This window comes from Triticum aestivum, chromosome 6D (genome assembly GCF_018294505.1).
Source record: "Triticum aestivum cultivar Chinese Spring chromosome 6D, IWGSC CS RefSeq v2.1, whole genome shotgun sequence".
Taxonomy (NCBI): domain Eukaryota; kingdom Viridiplantae; phylum Streptophyta; class Magnoliopsida; order Poales; family Poaceae; genus Triticum; species Triticum aestivum.
Genome location: NC_057811.1, coordinates 425,115,359 through 425,133,405, shown reverse-complemented (window position 1 = coordinate 425,133,405; position 18,047 = coordinate 425,115,359). Strand labels below are relative to the sequence as shown.

At 49.2% G+C, this 18,047-nt stretch overlaps 2 protein-coding genes across 3 annotated transcripts; one reads left to right on the top strand and one right to left on the bottom strand.

Moving 5' to 3' along the window:
- Positions 1-1,454: 1,454 nt before the first annotated feature.
- LOC123145553 (peptidyl-prolyl cis-trans isomerase CYP40) lies at positions 1,455-6,152 on the top strand. 2 transcript variants are annotated; one of them, XM_044564985.1, is made up of 10 exons: positions 1,455-1,870; positions 3,396-3,896; positions 4,142-4,229; positions 4,331-4,383; positions 4,571-4,675; positions 5,182-5,257; positions 5,350-5,387; positions 5,471-5,551; positions 5,761-5,842; positions 5,926-6,152. In XM_044564985.1, exons 1-9 carry the CDS (start codon positions 1,631-1,633, stop codon positions 5,770-5,772), a joined length of 1,194 nt encoding a protein of 397 aa, XP_044420920.1. In that variant the 5' UTR covers positions 1,455-1,630; the 3' UTR covers positions 5,773-5,842; positions 5,926-6,152. The 2 variants fall into 2 exon arrangements, with proteins under 2 accessions (XP_044420920.1, XP_044420918.1); XM_044564983.1 differs by having other exon boundaries at positions 1,456-1,870; positions 5,471-5,584.
- A 3,611-nt stretch (positions 6,153-9,763) lies between these two features.
- Positions 9,764-13,082, bottom strand: LOC123145552 (armadillo repeat-containing protein 6). The gene is made up of 8 exons (XM_044564982.1): positions 12,836-13,082; positions 12,439-12,732; positions 11,988-12,271; positions 11,225-11,353; positions 10,760-10,882; positions 10,538-10,645; positions 10,272-10,450; positions 9,764-10,154 (listed from the first exon to the last, which is right to left on the bottom strand). Exons 1-8 carry the CDS (start codon positions 12,966-12,968, stop codon positions 10,031-10,033), a joined length of 1,374 nt encoding a protein of 457 aa, XP_044420917.1. The 5' UTR covers positions 12,969-13,082; the 3' UTR covers positions 9,764-10,030.
- Between the last annotated feature and the right edge of the window lie 4,965 nt (positions 13,083-18,047).

Below are 18,047 nucleotides of genomic sequence, written 5' to 3'. Positions count from 1 at the left end.
GGTCGCAGGCGCAACGTTCGATGCCCACCAGATCGTAACCCACGTCTCCCTGCTTCCATCTTTTTTTTTTCTTGTCTTATCTTTTTCTCCACCTCCCTCCCTTATCCTCTTCCTCTGTCACTCCCATCCCCTCCATCTCTCTCTCTTTTTCCCCAGCGAGAGAAATCCCTCCATGATATTCAGCAGCTGGGAGGAGTGCGCAGCTGCGCCGGCTCATCGCCATGGGCTACCCGCAGCTGGGTGCGCCGCTCTCCATGGACGACGCAGCCGGATGCGCTAGCTACCATGGCCGAGTTGCAAGGTAATCGAGCGCGTCGACGGCGAGTTTTTGCTGCAATCATGGATTGGTTTGCTGGAACCGGCCCATGTTTTTGCTACCACCCACCTCTGCCCGAAATCTGCTTCCATGGTGTTTTTGCTGGAACCGGCAATCGATTTTGCTACAATCGTTCTGTTTTTCGGTTACTACTGGTGTTTGACGATTTTTTGCTACATACCATCTCCATGACATACGAGACCGGCGACTGTGTTTTCTGATGCAACCTTTGTCACTTTTTGTTACCATAGGTGTTGACGATTGCTACGTTCATTTTTTCATGAGATGCTACATCTCCTCTATTTTTTCGGTCAAGTTTATTGCTACAACCATGTTTTGATTTTTGGTGGAGCTGGAGACAATTTTTTTTGCTACATCCATGTTTTGATTTTGCTGAAACCGCACCCAATTTTTGCTACATCCACCCGCGGCGGTGTTGGTCGACAACGGCGATGGCTATCTTTTGCTGCAACCGTCTCAGAGTTTTGCTGCTACCGGAGATGTCATTTGCTACTACCAGAGTTTTTTCTGTACCAGCGATTTTTTGCTACAACCATGGCTTCAATTTGCTGGAACCAGGTTTTCAAAATGATTCAACAGGGTGCGGCGACACAGAGCTGATTTTTTGACAACTTTTTTTTGTTGCGAGTGTCAACGGCGAGCATCGGCGGCGAGCATGACGCGGAGCTGCAATCGGTGACTGGCGTTGCCGGAGCCGCGACCATCACCAGCGAGGGAAGCTGCATCCCATAGGGGCGGAGTTTTTGCTGCATGCGTGGATCCCGGCGAGAAACATGAGAGAAGACGGCGACGACCGGCGGCGAGCGCAGCGGCCGATGGCGAGTGCGGCATCAAGCAGCGCGAGGGCGGCAGAGAGAGGAGGTCCAAGTGAGGGGGTGACGGCCGGCAGTCGGGAGGACATCCAGGCGATAGGGCGTTGTGGAGAGGAAGGGGGAGAGAAGAAGTCAACGCTGGGATCGAACGACTCGTAGTGGCGGGATCGGGCGGCTGGGGCTAGTCCGGCCAACCGTTCGGCCGGACTGCCGGCGCCTATCACTGCCCATCACAAAATTGTCCAACCAAACCCCCGTCCCCCTTTTTCCTGTTCCCCTCCCTCCTTATTTGAATCACCCACACACACCCACACTGACACTGCCCCACGCCCCCACCCACCGTACGCAAGCGCAGCACCGCACCACCCCACTCTCCTCTCCTCGCTCTCCCCGAAGCACGCCGCCCCTCGCTTTACTCGCAGCGCCGCCACCGCCGAGAAGTCCCTCCGTACATCTAGGGTTGCTCCCGCTCAGCGCGGCGATGGAGGGCGAGGGAGAGCGCGCCGCGGCTCCGGCGGCCCCGGCCCCGGCGGCGGCGGCCGCCGCGGAGGTGAGCAACCCGAGGTGCTACTTCGACGTCAGCATCGGCGGCGAGATGGAGGGCCGGATCGTGATGGATCTCTACGCCTCCGTGGTGCCGCGCACGGCCGAGAACTTCCGCGCGCTCTGCACCGGGGAGAGGGGCGTCAGCGCCGCCACCGGCACGCGGCTCCACTACAAGGTTTATCCCGTCTGACCCCCCCTGTGCAGCTGTGCTACAGTAGTTCGTACTAGATGTTCGGGTTCCGGTTGGGTTTAGTGGTGCGAGTGTTCGAGCGAGGGACCCCCTTCCTATTAATTAGATTTCGAACACTGTCAAATGTGCGTTTGCGCACAGTCGCTTAGATTGTTCGGTATCAGGTAACCCGGTTCTCGGCTCATCGATTTCGTGTTGGGTAGTTCTATTGCGCGAACTGTGATTCTGTCCATGGCTGGCGATTTATCAGCCAAACATGAGTCCTTGCAGGCCTTTTTGCTTTGATTGGGCGATTTTGCTTTTGCTGTTTTTGTTACTGCTACTGCTTTCTTCAGTGTGCATAACTAGTGCTTGTAACTTTCCGATTAGCCCTGTTGCTTTTAAACTGTATATGTATGCTTGCTTTGGCATACTACTGGTAATATGCTTCATGTACTAGTGCCCACCACTGGTGCTGGTACAATATGGCCAACACTTGGTTCTGTTTCTGCCTTTCTGGTCTCTTGATGCACTTGCTGAAAATTGGAAGCACCATAGTTTGTGGGAAAACTGATTCTTTTGTTTTTTGGCCAACTGGGTGTGTATGGTTGGCAATAGAATAGTGGACTATGAAAAGGGATTCTGGTATGGTTAAACAGGGTTTTATGTGGTCATATGGAGTTCATTAGGCAGAGAAAGTACCTTGTGATTTTTCTAATTTTGGACATATGTCAAGTCTCACCAACTGCATATATGGTCTCAGCCTCTGGCAATTTTTTCTTGGCACAATTTGGTTGTAGATTATCCTTGAAGCAGGATCTGTCAGAACCAAGTAGACCTAGCTCTGCATTAGTTGTTTTGTGCTTCAAGTGTCCCAGTCAAGGACAAACTGAGTGGTTGCAAAATAATATTATGTGGTCAATGTGGATTTACTATTTTCTGGTGATAGTTCTGAACTGGTAAATAAGTTAACATGCTTAAGTGAAACTTGGCATTTTAAAGCTTAGGGTCTTTGACTTCAACCATGAATTGGGATGATAATGTGGCAGAAACACATAAGTGGAGCAGAGCATTATTGAAGTAGTGATAAGTCTCCCACTTAACTGTTGGAGCGACAGAGATCCAACTTTGGATAACGGCACTTTTGTACCGTTTGCTTCATAGTGGCAGAGACTAACACATGTTGGCTATCCTCTATTGCCCATTTCTTTCGTAGACAGAAGGCAAGATTGCGTCGCTTTCATTTGCAGCCACCAAATTGCTTTCCATTTTCTAGTAAGAGAATGGTGGTAATTTTGATGTTAACTGTACAGAGTTAGCATTATCCTAACGTCTGAATTTAAGTTTATAATTCTTTATTTTCTGAAAGAATGGCCAAGACAAGCCTTTGTTATATAATTAGAGTTGGTTATTCTTCATGGTAGCAATGATTTTTTCCTTTGGGGACCACTGCAGGATACCTTTTACTTCTGTAAAGTACGGGATCTTTAAACCTTCAAGTACTTATTTTTGTGTAACTTTTACTCTTCAGGGCTCATCTTTTCATCGTATCATCAAGGGTTTTATGGTGCAAGGTGGAGATATAACTGCTGGTGATGGAACTGGGGGCGAGTCAATATATGGATTGAATTTTGAGGATGAGAATTTTGTTTTGAAGCATGAGAGGAAAGGGATGTTATCAATGGCAAATTCTGGTCCCAACACAAATGGATCTCAGTTTTTCATCACTACCACCCGAACACCACACCTTGATGGGAAACATGTTGTCTTCGGGAGGGTTGTAAAAGGGATGGGAGTGGTTCGTGCAATGGAGCATGTTTGTGCTGGAGAAGCTGACCTTCCAACTGATGATATTGTTATTGTTGATTGTGGGGAACTGCCAGAAGGTTCAACTGAAGGAGTTGCAAATTTCTTCAAAGATGGCGATATGTATCCTGATTGGCCTATTGACCTCGATGAAAAGCCTGCAGACGTTTTGTGGTGGATTAATGCCGTTGATTCTGCAAAGTCTTTCGGGAATGAAAATTTTAAGGTTCGGATTGCTCAATGGACTGCACTTCCTGTTCATATTTTTGCTATAATTTTATTTGGTTCACATGAGAAAGTGTTCATTGTCGTTGCATATAATGTATTAATAATATGTATTTGCCAATTTCTTTGGTTAAAGCGTAGATGCACTAATAAAATGGGTAAATATATCGTCTTCTATTGTAAAAATTCTACACTTAACTTGTTTCCTGTTCGGAACTTACAACTGAAGTTTCTGCCTCTCTACAGAAACATGATTACAAGGCTGCACTCAGAAAGTACAGAAAAGCTATGCGGTATTTAGATATTTGCTGGGAGAAAGAAGAGATAGATCAAGGTAGCTGTTCTTTTGTTTCTTATCACTGTTTGCTTTTGTTAAGGTGCTTATGGATAGAGGTGCATTTTACTTGCTAATCCTAACAACCTATTAATGTGCAGAGAACAGCTCAGCCCTGCGGAAAACAAAGTCAATTATACTCACAAATAGTTCTGTAAGTTTTAACTTTCTGCGACTTGTTCATGAACAGATCACAAATGCATGTCCCTCTATAGTACTACATTTAGAGAAATTCTATTTGGTACATCATTTGTGTTTCCTCATGTGAATTTAGAGTTTTTTTTTCCTTGTAAAATCATTGTCTCTTCCTAGTATATGGAAGTCACCTGTAACTTCTTCAGGCATGCAAACTGAAGCTGGGAGATGTGGAGGGTGCTTTGTTAGATGCAGACTTTGCACTGCGTGAAACGGAGGGCAACGCAAAAGCTTTTTTCCGTCAAGGACAGGTCAGTGTTAAACTTCCATGTAATATACTATCCACGGACCAAATGTTGCAGAAATTATATGCACCACAAACATGTTTTGACAAAACTATGACCAGCACAGTTTAGCTTCCCTGTGTTACACTTGTACGGTCAAACTACTTGCATTTATGTGAAATCAAACTGGCTTATTTGCATGTGTTCATCGTTGAGTACATCTTACTTTATATGTTGGACATGAAGATGTGCATTTCTGTCAAAAAATTGAAGATGTGCATCTGTGCCACTTGAGCATCTTTTTATGTCTATGCGCACTACATTCTACTCCCTCCATTCCAAAATACTTATCGTGGTTTTGAACTAAAACCATGACAAGTAGTTTGGAACAGAGGGGGTAAAACTTACATTCTGCTATCCGTGGTGCAATATTATTTATAATCATTGGCGTGTTGGTGCTGGGAATATTAAATATTACTGGCTGCTCGTCATCTTCAAACTTTGCTTGTCAATAATAAGGTATTGGAATGCAGGCACGCATGGCACTCAAGAATATCGATGCTGCAGTTGAGAGCTTCCAGCGTGCGTTGGAGTTGGAGCCAAACGATGGTTTGTATATCCTATTGCCCCCTCATTGACTATTAGTACATTTTTTCCCATTTGCAGCTAAGAATGTTGGATTTTGTACTTCTGATCCTCAGGAGGAATCAAACGGGAGCTGGCTGCTGCAAAGAAGAAGGTTAGTTCATTGCGGTTATGAATTTTGGGACTAATGACTGTTCATACAAGATGTTGCTGACTTGTCATCCGTGATTACCCCAGGTTACTGACAGACGTAATCTGGAGCGGAAGGCATTTTCCAAGATGTTCGAGACGTCAGGAAGTTCAGAGAAAAGTGATGAAGTATTGGCAGCAAGTTCAGAGAAAAGTGATGAAGTACTTTCCTAATACCACATCCATCGCCATTTAAATTCTTTGGTTTAGACCTTTGAGCACAGAAACAATAGATAATGAACTATTTGGCCGCAAAATGCTGATGTTGTGAAACATGTGGACCAGACCAGATTCTTTTTTTCTCTCTGTGTAACTGATGTTTTTTGTCGTTGTTGTAGGATAAAAACTGATGCCCCAAGTGCGCCTTCCCATTGTTTCATCTGTCACACATGCTGGGAGCTGCCCTGTGAAAAACTTCAGGTTATTCTTAGAACCTACTGCAATTATTTCGCCGGGCTTGTAGTTTGTCTATGCATTTTGACTTGATGTTTCATTCTTTGCAGTTATACTGATGGAGTTTGGACGGGAGAAATAACTCCCAGTGGACGGCTGAAAACAATGGGGGCACCTGAACCTTTTGTGTTGGTATAGAAGTGGTAGCAATGCTGTCGAAAGAAATGTCTTTCGTTGACTTTGAACTCTTGGATATCTCGACAACTTCTTTTGGCAAAACACATTTTGCGAGAGTTGATGAAACATTGTCGACAACACGACATGTCTTTTTACGTTCCGTTTGCTTATCTTTGCACTTGGCCCATGCATTTGGAGCCCCCAAGAACCCTACCAAAACCACCCAGGAGGTGTTTGGTTGGGGCTCCGTTAACGTAATGAGGCTTTGTCCGAGATGCCCGGTTCACCAAATGATAATTCAAATCGAGATTGTGTGAAGTAAAGATCTTTTTCTTGAAAGCGGATTTCTCCCTTCAAAATATCATCTATCTAATTTGTTAAAGTATGGAATTCTCACCCAGAGCTGCGGAACTCACGACTTACCCCGCATTTGCGGCTGTAATGGGACTGTCGCTGGTTTGTTTGATTCACTCACTCAGGTAACGGTAACCAAGAGATGAGAAAAGAAAACTGCGATTAGGGTTGCCCCTGCGTGATTCTCCTGCTCCACGACCAAGACCTGAGGACGTTGCACGCGTGGTTTGAGGACAGATTTGCTGCGGCGGCCGGCGGCACAACGGCAATGGAGACGGCCGTGGTGGTACGGCGGCAACGGAGGCGGCCGCAGTAGTGGACGGCAGCCATGGTGGTACGGCTGCAGCAGACGCGACCGCGGCGGTGGACGACAGCCCTGGTGGTACGGTGACAACGGCGGCCATGGTGGCTCGTGCGAGGCAGACGCAAAAGATGTTGAGGAAGAAGAGGAAACAGACGTGGGCAGAAAGGTGGATTGGGGATGGGATCGCTTAACGGCCAGGTGTGGGCGTAATCGTTTTTGTATAGCGCGGTAACCGATCACGCGGTTTGGGATTTCAGCCCGACTCAAACCAAACACACGTAACGGTAATGGATATTGCTGTAATCAGGTCCCGGCCAAAAACTGACGAAACAAACACCTCCCCAGTTGAATGGTGCCGACCTTTACGTGCAATGACACCGCATAATTTTGATGTAAAAAAATGACACTGCATAATTCAGATAGGAATGACACATGACGAATTCGACAACCAGAGGTGCCACACCGTTCAAGATTCAGACTAGAGAATAGTTGGCCATTGTTGTTAGAAAGGGAGAGAGAGGGGGATTGGTGGAATATGTCGTTGTATTGCTTGAGCCTCGTGGGCATTTATATAGGAGTACAATCATCTACTTGAAGTACAAAACAAGCCAGAACAAATCCTAGTCTATCTCGTCTTTCCTAATAAACATTATACTCAACATCCCCCGCAGTCACAACGGTAGCGACGCAGACGGTGAGACTGGAGAAGAATCCGAAGGCAAGCCGACGGACCCCCCCCCCCCCACAGTCGTAGCGGTCGACGCATCGCAGAGTTGTGGCTGGAGTGAAAACCGACGAGGTTGCTCAAGCAGGCGGTAGCCCTTTGTGCCGTTTGTCGATGTAGTCGAGAGCGTGGGTGGTGGAGCCGTGGTCGAGGTAGCCGTGCGAAGAATGCCGGGGTCGATGTCGAGTCGGGGTGGCCGGTGTCGAGGAAGTCGCCGTGGAGCCGCGGGCGCAAGGGGGCGCCGAGTTAGCATGGGCGCAGTGGTGTCGAAGTAGTGGTGCGCCGGGAAGAAGATGTTGTTGACGACGCGTCGCGACGGGTTTGCCAAGCCCGGGGATACATCGTGGACGAAGGCACGCACCGGTGTTGCCAGCACCGGGCATGCGTAGAAGGACGAAGAAGAAGTTGACGAAGCGCCGCACCAGGCTTGCCAGGCCCGGGGACACGTCGTGGACGAAGGCACGCATCGGTGTTGCCAGCACCGGGCATGCATATATGAGGGACCTGCACGAGCTGTACGCCATGTTGGAGAAGTCAGATGGGCCAGCAGAGAAGAACTCGACGACGGTATCGGCGCCAATCAGCGCGAGGCCGATGTCGCCCGCGGTTGTCGGAGTAGACGAAGTGGTCGGGGTAGATGACGGCGACGCTGGCGACGGGCTGGTGCTGGACAAAGACGAAGGAGGTGGACAGGCGGCGGCGGCGGCCTGACGGCGGCGACAGCGGCTAGGTTAGGAGCGCGGCGGCGGTGCTCGAAGTAGGCGAAGAACCCGACGGCATGACGAAGACGGGCGCGGACGGTGGCGTTCACGCGCCAAGGGAGGCGGCGCGACACATACCACGGAAAGTCAACGCGCGTGGACGACGAAGTGGACCGTGGGCCGCCGCGCTACGACCCGAAGGGGAGACGCAGCGGCGGCGGGCAGGTCGGGGTGACGGCGGGAAGACCTCGGGGCGGCGACAGGGACCGCGGGCTGCGGCGCGACAGCCCGAAGGGGCGGCGCGACGGAGGAGCGCGGGCCGGTGCAACCGCGGGGACGGCCTCTGGACGGCAGCGTGGACCGCGTGCCACGCTCGCGACGGCCCGACGGGGCGACGCAGTGGCGGCGCGAGGGTCGGTGCTGCCACGGGGACGACCTGGAGCGGACGGCCTCTGGGCGGCGGTGGACCGCGGGCCGCGGTACTACGGCCCGAAGGGGCGACGCAGCGGTGACGCGGGTCGGTGCAGCCGGGAGAAGAACCACTGGGCGGCCGTGCTGCGGCCCGACGGGGCGACGCAGCGGCAGCCCGTTGCTCGATCGGTAGAGGGGCGCGCTGAACTCGGGACGGTCTTCACGGGGCCTGCGGAGGCGCGCGCAAGCGACGGGCCAGGTCGGTCGCACGGCGTAGATGAGGCGGATCGCGGCGGCGTGCGGGTGATCAATCCGATCGCGCGCGAGGTCGGGGACGCCGCTCGGTGGAGGCGCGGTGGCGGCAGAGTCCGAGATGAAGCCGGCGGCGGCGGGCGGCAGGGCGGCTATGATTGGCCGCAGCATGCCGCGAGGCCGCCGGGTCGGGGTGATGCAGGAGTCCCGGTCGGAGCAGGGCGGTGACGACCGGCGTAGATCGACGGGCGGGCCGGCGCGCGAATGGCGGCGGTGAAGGGCCGCCGCATGACGCGAGGCCGCCGGGTCGGGGCGACCGGCAGGCCGACACACGGACGACGCGCGAGGCCGCCTGGTCGGGGCGACCGACGGGCAGACGCGCGGACGACGCGCGAGGCTACCGGGTCGGTGAAGAAGACGGCCGATCGCGCCGGTGTTGGATTAAAGGCGCACGGGGTCGACGGCGGCGGTGGGCGACGCAAACCGGATCACATAGACCGGAAAACCAAAAAGTAGACGCCGATCAAAGCGACCGGTGAGAGAGAGAAAACCCGGATCAAAGGATCGGAAAAAAAGGACTCTCTAGGGCAGCCGGCCAACACGGCCGGCGGACGAACCCTAGGTACGGGCGGCGCGGCCCCCGGCGGCGGTCATGGAGGCCGACCGCCCCAAGGGCGGCGCGCGGGTGCGGAAGCGGCGGAGGCTAGGGTTTAGAACCCGGAAACTGATACCATGTTAGAAAGGGAAAGAGAGGGATTGGTATCATGTTAGAAAGGGAAAGAGAGGGATTGGTGGAATATATCGTTGTATTGCTTGAGCCTCGTGGGCATATATATATATAGGAGTACAATCATCTACTTGAAGTACAAGACAAGCCAAAACAAATCCTAGTCTATCTCGTCTTTCCTAATAAACATTATACTCAACAATTGTCGTAAATCTATGCAGATGAATTTGAAGTATCCAATCTAAACAAGTACCCAGTCCAAACAAGTTAGTTGTGCCCATATGTGACGCATCAGCAATTCAAGAACCGGATGGCGATTTTTTCGAGCTAGTTCATGCAGCAGGCCACGATATTTCTGTTCATTGGTTAAAACTTCGAACATAGCGTACGTAACCAGACCATGTAACCACGACCATGTAACCACACAATTCAAAATTCCCACAAAAATGGGACCAGAAGCAGACACAACCGTGGCAGCCCAGTTCTATGAACCCAAACACAACATATATTCTTCTAAAACGTCCTCAGACAGGCAAACTTTACACACGGTAGGCTATCTATGTTTCTACGCATTGTAGTTGTCCAAGCCCAGGTCTCTCAGGGCATCTGTGGCGGCAGCTTTGCAGCTTCCATGTATTGCCTTGGCTTTCCTGATCAGCTTCTCCACACCTTCGTTGAGCAAGATCGTCCTGCGGTGGTAAAAACAAGCGTTGAGGAGAAGAAAGTAGAAGCATGAGCACAGCACATTGGGAATAAAAACCAGCTGCAGCTGTAGATTTCGGAGGGATGTGCCTTCTACATCGTACCTGTTTTCAGGGTTTCTGACCACGAGATTGCGAATCATAAGGCATGCTTGCTTCTGAGTCAGCGCGGAGGAGGGGAACTTTTGCATTGTCTGTATGGCCAGATTGCCGTAGCCTAGCGCGACTGCACGGGCTGCATGTTCTGGTGACCGCAATGTAAGGACTTGCACTATAGACATTACCTACACATTCAGTTAGCTCGTTACAGGATATGGAAGTGGCACATACAGTATACGGATTCTTCAGTATTGCATATTTGTGTGTATTACCTCCTGTATTACTGACGGGTCTTCAGAAAATCTGGACGCTAACTTCAAGAACTTGTCAAAACCATCTTGCTGAATGATATTGGCCTTGTTTGCATCACTTCCAGCCAGCTTCATGCAGAATGTGATGTAAGTTTGATTTAACTGAAGTAGGATTGTTCTCATACAAAAAGAAGGGATTCCTGTGGTACAGTGATGTTGCAGCGCTGTGCCATACTACCATACCTTAGACAGCAAAGAGCAGCAAGATTTTGCTATAACCTTGTTCTTTTGTACACCAGCCTCATCGATGCACTTAAGAAGCACATCAATCCCACCATTTTCAGATATGGAACGGCATATTTCTTCCTGTGGTGACACAAAAACTAAATATGGTGATGTTTTCATAAGCATTCAGGATAAATGACTTGTTTTCTTTATTATCACAATTCCATATAGGCATATAGGAAATAAGTTTTTGATACACAGGACCAAAAGTAAAACGAAGAGCAATAACATGCCGGAAATTTTATGAACATCAAGCTTTTCATGTACGCTAGTTGCCTGCAATTCCTATTCTGCTGGCCAGATAAAGTTTATAAACTGATGATACTAAAAATTACCCCATAAAAAATGGAGCCTCGCTACTGCAGAAATTGAAACCATAACCTAACAGTTACGGGATATGTATATATCGTAGTTTATTCTTACATTAACAGCAATTGCCTTCAAAGCAGCACAAGCTGATGGTAAGCTGGATGGAGCAACTTGCTCGCGGAGTGCAACGACAAGAACTTCTGCGACGCCAATTTCTGCAAATTTCCGTGAATATCCATATACCTGCATCACAAGTCTGTCAATTTCATCTCTTTGGATCCAAACTTCATTCATACAAGAAGGCCTAACTCCTTAACAGACAAATTATTAAGGTACACGAGTTTATAATTAAGTCATAAACTGAACATATTAAAATCAAATACATTGGGTGATATATAAGTAAATTACAGTGATGCAAGCAAGAATGCAAGATGTACATGTGCTGATGACATTGAGAAACCAGAATGTTCAAAACATGAAACCATGTCATACCACGTTGGCTATTATTTCTTGTGAACATTCTGTCTAGTATCTAAGCATCACCAATAGTTCATGTCAACATGTTTTTACGGATACGAAATCTAACTACATTGAGACGTCCACCATTATCTATACATCATGTTGGACTGTGGATTGCAATTAAAATAAAGCTATCAAATTTCTATTTTAACACCTAATTTAGCTTCCTATGCATCTCATACAGACAACACTTTGTTATAACTCAATATAATTTCCCCATATGGATTTATCTCCGGTAAACTAATTTCATGATTGTTGAATTCAAACCGAGTAATAAATGTGCAAATCAAAATGATGCACTTGCTAATGTAAAATTAGGTTAACTCTTGACATAATTCTACAAGCACATAGGACATACTTGAGAAGCCACCACTCGGTTATCGTCAGGTGTCAACAGAACACGTATGGCATCATACACGCTTTGCACTTTACTATTTGATTTGTTCCTCATAACCTCCAGAATGAGTTCGTCAACCTTCAAGTCCATAAAGGCGTCTTTCACAACTTCATTGCCAGCAGATGCCATTGCCACGACACTAAAACCACCATCCAGTATATCTGAATTTTCCAGGGCTCCTTTCAAGATATCCATGACAATTTTGGGCCCTTGGCTTTGCCTGAACTTTTCAGTGCTCCCAACATCTGCGGATTGAGTTCATCCCCAAACGTCAGACAACGAAAAGAGAATGCTGTTCTGGTAGATGGCTAGATCATATGGAGAAAATTAAAACCCTCACATCTATCCTGCGGAATGCAAAGTCAATAGAACATCCTCCTAGCCAAGAACATTCGCGAACGCAGCAACATACCACGGATCAGGGAGCTCAGCGCCTTCAAGCCCGAAGCAAGCAGCCCCTCCTGCGTAACCCCAGCCGAAGCGCACAGGGAGACGAGCGCCTCCACGCCACCGTTCCGCGCCGCCACGGCCGCATTCTCCGCCCCCTCGCCGGAGCACAGCTCGAGCAACTCGTCGAGCAAAGAGACCAGCCTGTCAAGATCCTCCCCCGACCGGCCGCTGGAGGAGGCCTTCAGCTCGTCCAGCAACCGCATCACCGGATTCACCTCCTCCGCCGCGGCGTCCCCAGGTACGCGCCTGATGATCCCTGAAGGATGCGGCGAGAGGGTCAGTCCACCGCGTGGTCACGCGAGTCAGAAAGATCAGAGATCTGAAGCCCTGGAGAGGACGGGGAGTGGGTTCGTGGGTACCGGAGAGGTTGGCGCCCTGGAGGGTGAGGGCGTCGACGGCGTCGGCGAGGGCCTCGTCGGGGTCCATTCCGAGGTCCTCCATGTTCTCCCGGACCATGTCATCGAAGGCCTCCTGCGAGATCGCGATCGCCATGTTCTTGCCCCGCTTGTTTGTTGTCTACTAGGGTGCCGAGCGACGGAGTGAATAGAACGAAGGGGAGAGAAGGCTTTGGTGGGGTTTCCGTTTCCCCCCTTTGGTTTTGGTGACCTGCGGCAGGGGGCGGTTTCAGTTTCGAATTTCAAACGATGCTCAAACAGAACGATGCAAGATTAGAGCATCTCCAGATGATGTTATGTAAAACCAGGTGTTGCATAATTTACATCATCAGAAAAATGCTTTTTACATCTCAAAAAAGAGCCAACTCCAACAGATGATGTGTTTTTGGTGGTGTAAAACTTGTCCCCAACAGATGATGTATAATAGATGATGTAAAACTTGTTCGGCGGCATGGCGGCGACGGATCGAGACGATCGGCGGCGGCTGAGCTTGAGGACGTGGTGGGGCGGCGGGCGAGCTTGAGGACGAGCGGTTGGGCGGCAACCGAGCTTGGAGACGGACAACGGGCAACTAGTGAGCTTGGAGACGACCAGCAGGGCGGCGCGCGAGCTTCAAATGGCGTGGCGGGCGGCAACGGCGGAGCGGCGAAACGACGATGATTTAGAGGCGTTGGGCGGCGGGGGTGGGGAGGCGGGATCTGCCGGCGGCGGGGTGCGGCGGGCTGGCGGGGGATCAAGGTAGGCGTCCAGTCGAGGTAGGGGAGGGGAAATTTCAAAGCGGTTGGGTTGCCGTGCGACTTGTCGTTTTGCATCTGGGTTACATCTCCGGCGATTGGAGGTGTAAATTTGCATCTACAAGTGTTGTATTTTACATCACTTGGAGCAGGTGATGTAATTTTTTTTACATCTGCGTCATCTGTTGAAGGTGTGTTTTCATACCTTGGAGATGTAAAAGTTAGTTATTTTTACATCTACATCATCTATTGGAGATGCTCCTAGAACAGAATAGAAGACCAGAACTGAAGGTATTCGACCATCGTAATGATAGAGCAACCACATCATTCTGGATGGCCATCAACAGTGGAATGACGCTGGGTGGAAGAGGAGGTGGAGGGGATAATCTTGGGGCGTGTTTGGTTACCTGCACCATTTTTCCCCCTCTTTGCATATGTGTTTTAGATGGGTCTGACTGAGGTAAAACAGACCAAAAATCAGTGTCTGCACATAGTTTGGTTGCCCGCATTTAGGTTGGCTGCATGAGGGAACCAATATTGACCCGTCGTTTTGTTACATGCGTTGCATTGGGCGCACAAACTACACGATGTTTGATTGCAAGCTGCATAAGGTGCTACCACCACTTCTTGCTAGTGGTGACCTTACCATGCACGATCTGAAGATAGTTTCAGTCCTAGCTAGGAAACAAATCGAGTTTATCCTAGCTACTAACAAATATCAGTACAAATATAACAATCAAATGGCTCAATAGGGAAAAGTTCATCGATGCCAAACTTGTTGGAAGTCCATCCTCGTCCTCTTCTTATTATGCTGATGTTCTTGTTTGACCTCGGTTATCCCATATTGTCTGTGTGCACTTCATCCTTTTGTTCTTTCAGGCTTCGTTGTCAAATACCACCATTGAAGGAAATATGCCCTAGAGGCAATGACAAAGTTGTTATTTATATTTCATTATATCATGATAAATGTTTATTGTTCATGCTAGAATTGTATTAACTGGAAACTTAGTACATGTGTGAATACATAGACAAACAAAGTGTCCCTAGTATGCCTCTACTAGACTAGCTCGTTAATCAAAGATGGTTAAGTTTCCTGACCATAGACATGTGTTGTCATTTGATCAACGGGGTCACATCATTAGAGAATGATGTGATGGACAAGACCCATCCGTTAGCTTAGCATTATGATCGTTAAGTTTATTGCTATTGCTTTCTTCATGACTTATACATATTCCTCTAACTATGAGATTATGCAACTCCCGAATACCGGAGGAACACCTTGTGTGCTATCAAACGTCACAACATAACTGGGTGATTATAAAGATGCTCTACAGGTGTCTCCGATGGTGTTTGTTGAGTTGGCATAGATCGAGATTAGGATTTGTCACTCCGAGTATCGGAGAGGTATCTCTGGGCCCTCTCGGTAATGCACATCACTATAAGCCTTGCAAGCAATATGACTAATGAGTTAGTTACGGGATGATGCATTACGGAACGAGTAAAGAGACTTGCTGGTAACGAGATTGAACTAGGTATGATGATACCGACGATCGAATCTCAGGCAAGTAACATACCGATGACAAAGGGAATGACGTATGTTGTTATGCCGTTTGACCGATAAAGATCTTCGTAGAATATGTAGGAGCCAATATGAGCATCCAGGTTCCGCTATTGGTTATTGACCGGAGATGTGTCTCGGTCATGTCTACATAGTTCTCGAACCCGTAGGGTCCGCACGCTTAACGTTCGATGACGATTTGTATTATGAGTTATGTGATTTGATGACCGAAGTTTGTTCGGAGTCCCAGATGAGATCACGGACATGACGAGGAGTCTCAAAATGGTCGAGAGGTAAAGATTCATATATTGTAAGGCTATATTCGGACATCGGAAAGGTTCCGAGTGATTCGGGTGTTTTTTGGAGTACCGAGGGGTTATAGGAATTCACCGGGAGAAGTAATGGGCCTTATTGGGCCATACGGGAAAAGAGGAGGCGGGCCAAGGGGAGGTGGCACCCCCCGGCCCCCATGGGTCTGAATTGGACTAGGGGAAGGGGGCGGCGCCCCCCTTGCCTTTCCTACTCCCTCTCTCTTTCCCTCTTTCCTTCTCTCCTACTCCGAAAAGGAAAGGGATTCCTGCTAGGACTTGGAAGTCCTAGTAGGACTCCATACTCTTGGCGCGCCCCTAGAGCGCCGACCTCTCTCCCTCCATCCTTTATATACGTGGGAGGGGGCACCCCAAAGGCACTCCAAGATTTGTCTTAGCTGTGTGCGGTGCCCCCTTCCACAGTTACACATCTCGGTCATATCGTCGTAGTGCTTAGGCGAAGCCCTGCACCGGTAACTTCATCATCACCGTCACCACGCTGTCATGCTGATGGAACTCTCCCTCGTCCTCAACTGGATCAAGAGCTCAAGGGACGTCATCGTGCTGAACGTGTGCTGAACGTACTTGGATCAGATGAATCATGAAGACGTTCGACTACATCAACCGCGTTACTAAACGCTTCCGCTTTCGGTCTATGAGGGTACGTGGACACACTCTCCCGTCTCGTTGCTATGCATCTCCTAGATAGATCTTGCGTGATCGTAGGATTTTTTTTGAAATACTACGTTCCCCAACAACCATACCATGGCCGGAGCTGACAACATCGACAGGCTCACCTCTTCCTCCCATGACACTAGTTCATCACAACCCCATTGTAGAATTCAGTTATGCAGAATGCAACAAGTAAGAACAAGCTTAACCTGGGTGGGGAAAGTGTGGAATGGCTTCTGATTCAGGATCTTAAACCTATTCTTCAGAGCTCCAAATGCCCTCTCAATCGTAACTCTAAGGATGGAGTGTCCGAGATTAAATAGTTCCCATGGAGTCCTAGGATAGTTCCTACCAGCGAACTCGTTCAGATGATACCTATTTTCCTTAAGGGTGGAAGAACACCGGGCCGACATGCATAGCCAACATCTCCTAGGTAGAACTTGCCATCGGGGATATTGATGCCATCAAGGTCGACTCATGTTGTCACTTAGAATGTTAGCATCATGTGTTGACCCTTCCCAGCCAGCCAGCACATATGACTTCAAATCGAAGTCAACAACAGCAACAACATTCTGGCTTTCGTAGTGCTTTCTACCCCTATATGCTGCAGATTGTGACCTCAACACTCTGGCAATGACATGAGTACCATCTATTGCCCCAATGCAATCCTGAAATGGCATTACAAGATGGTGTTATGGCAATGGTAGAACAATACAAGCATATCAATACATACTGTTAGTGCTCACCTTGAAGTATGGATACCATCTTGGGCTAAAATTTTGCTAGGAGTCTGGTCGGCTGGTGACCTGATCATCTCTCCTCCGAGTTCATTAACGGTATACAACACTTGCTTGAAGTACGTGGAAATGGTCTCCATTGATCTCCTAAATGTGTTGTGCATAACCCTAAACCTCTGGTTATGACCAACAACATGGAGGAACATGGCTACTTACTCTTCCACACCAGTGTGGATGCTTGAGGGAGTCCTGGATTAGGGGGTCCTCGGACAGCCGGACTATATACTTTAGCCGGACTGTTGGACTATGAAGATATAAGATTGAAGACTTCGTCCCGTGTCCGGATGGGACTCTCCTTGGCGTGGAAGGCAAGCTTGGCAATACGGATATGTAGATCTCCTCCCTTGTAACCGACTCTGTGTAACCCTAGCCCCCTCCAGTGTCTATATAAACCGGAGGGTTTAGTACGTAGGGCAACAACAATCATACCATAGGCTAGCTTCTAGGGTTTAGCCTCTACGATCTCGTGGTAGATCAACTCTTGTAATACTCATATCATCAAGATCAATCAAGCAGGAAGTAGGGTATTACCTCCGTCGAGAGGGCCCGAACCTGGGTAAACATCGTGTCCCCCGCCTCCTGTTAGATTCCGCCTTAGACGCACAGTTCGGGACCCCCTACCCGAGATCCGCCATTTTTGACACCGACATTGGTGCTTTCATTGAGAGTTCCACTGTGCCGTCACCACAAGGCTTGATGGCTCCTTCGATCATCGGCAACGATGCGATCCAGGGTGGGGTTTTCCTCCCCGGACAGATCTTTGTATTCGGCGGCTTCGTACTGCGGGCCAACTCGCTTGGCCATCTGGAGCAAATCGAGAGCTACGCCCCTGGCCGTCAGGTCAGGTTTGGAAATTTAAACTACACTGCCAACATCCGCGGAGACTTGATCTTTGACGGATTCGATCCCATGTCAGGTGCGCCGCACAGTCACGACGAGCACGACTTAGCTCTACCGTCGGACGGTGTTCGGGAGATCACACATGTGGCTACTCCGGCCCTAGATCCGGAGTCGATTGCGCCGTCCGAGGACGGGTGGATGGACCCCGCCTCGGAGGCCACAAAATCAGTGGCGATAGAGCCGAATACTGACTTCACCTCCTATGAG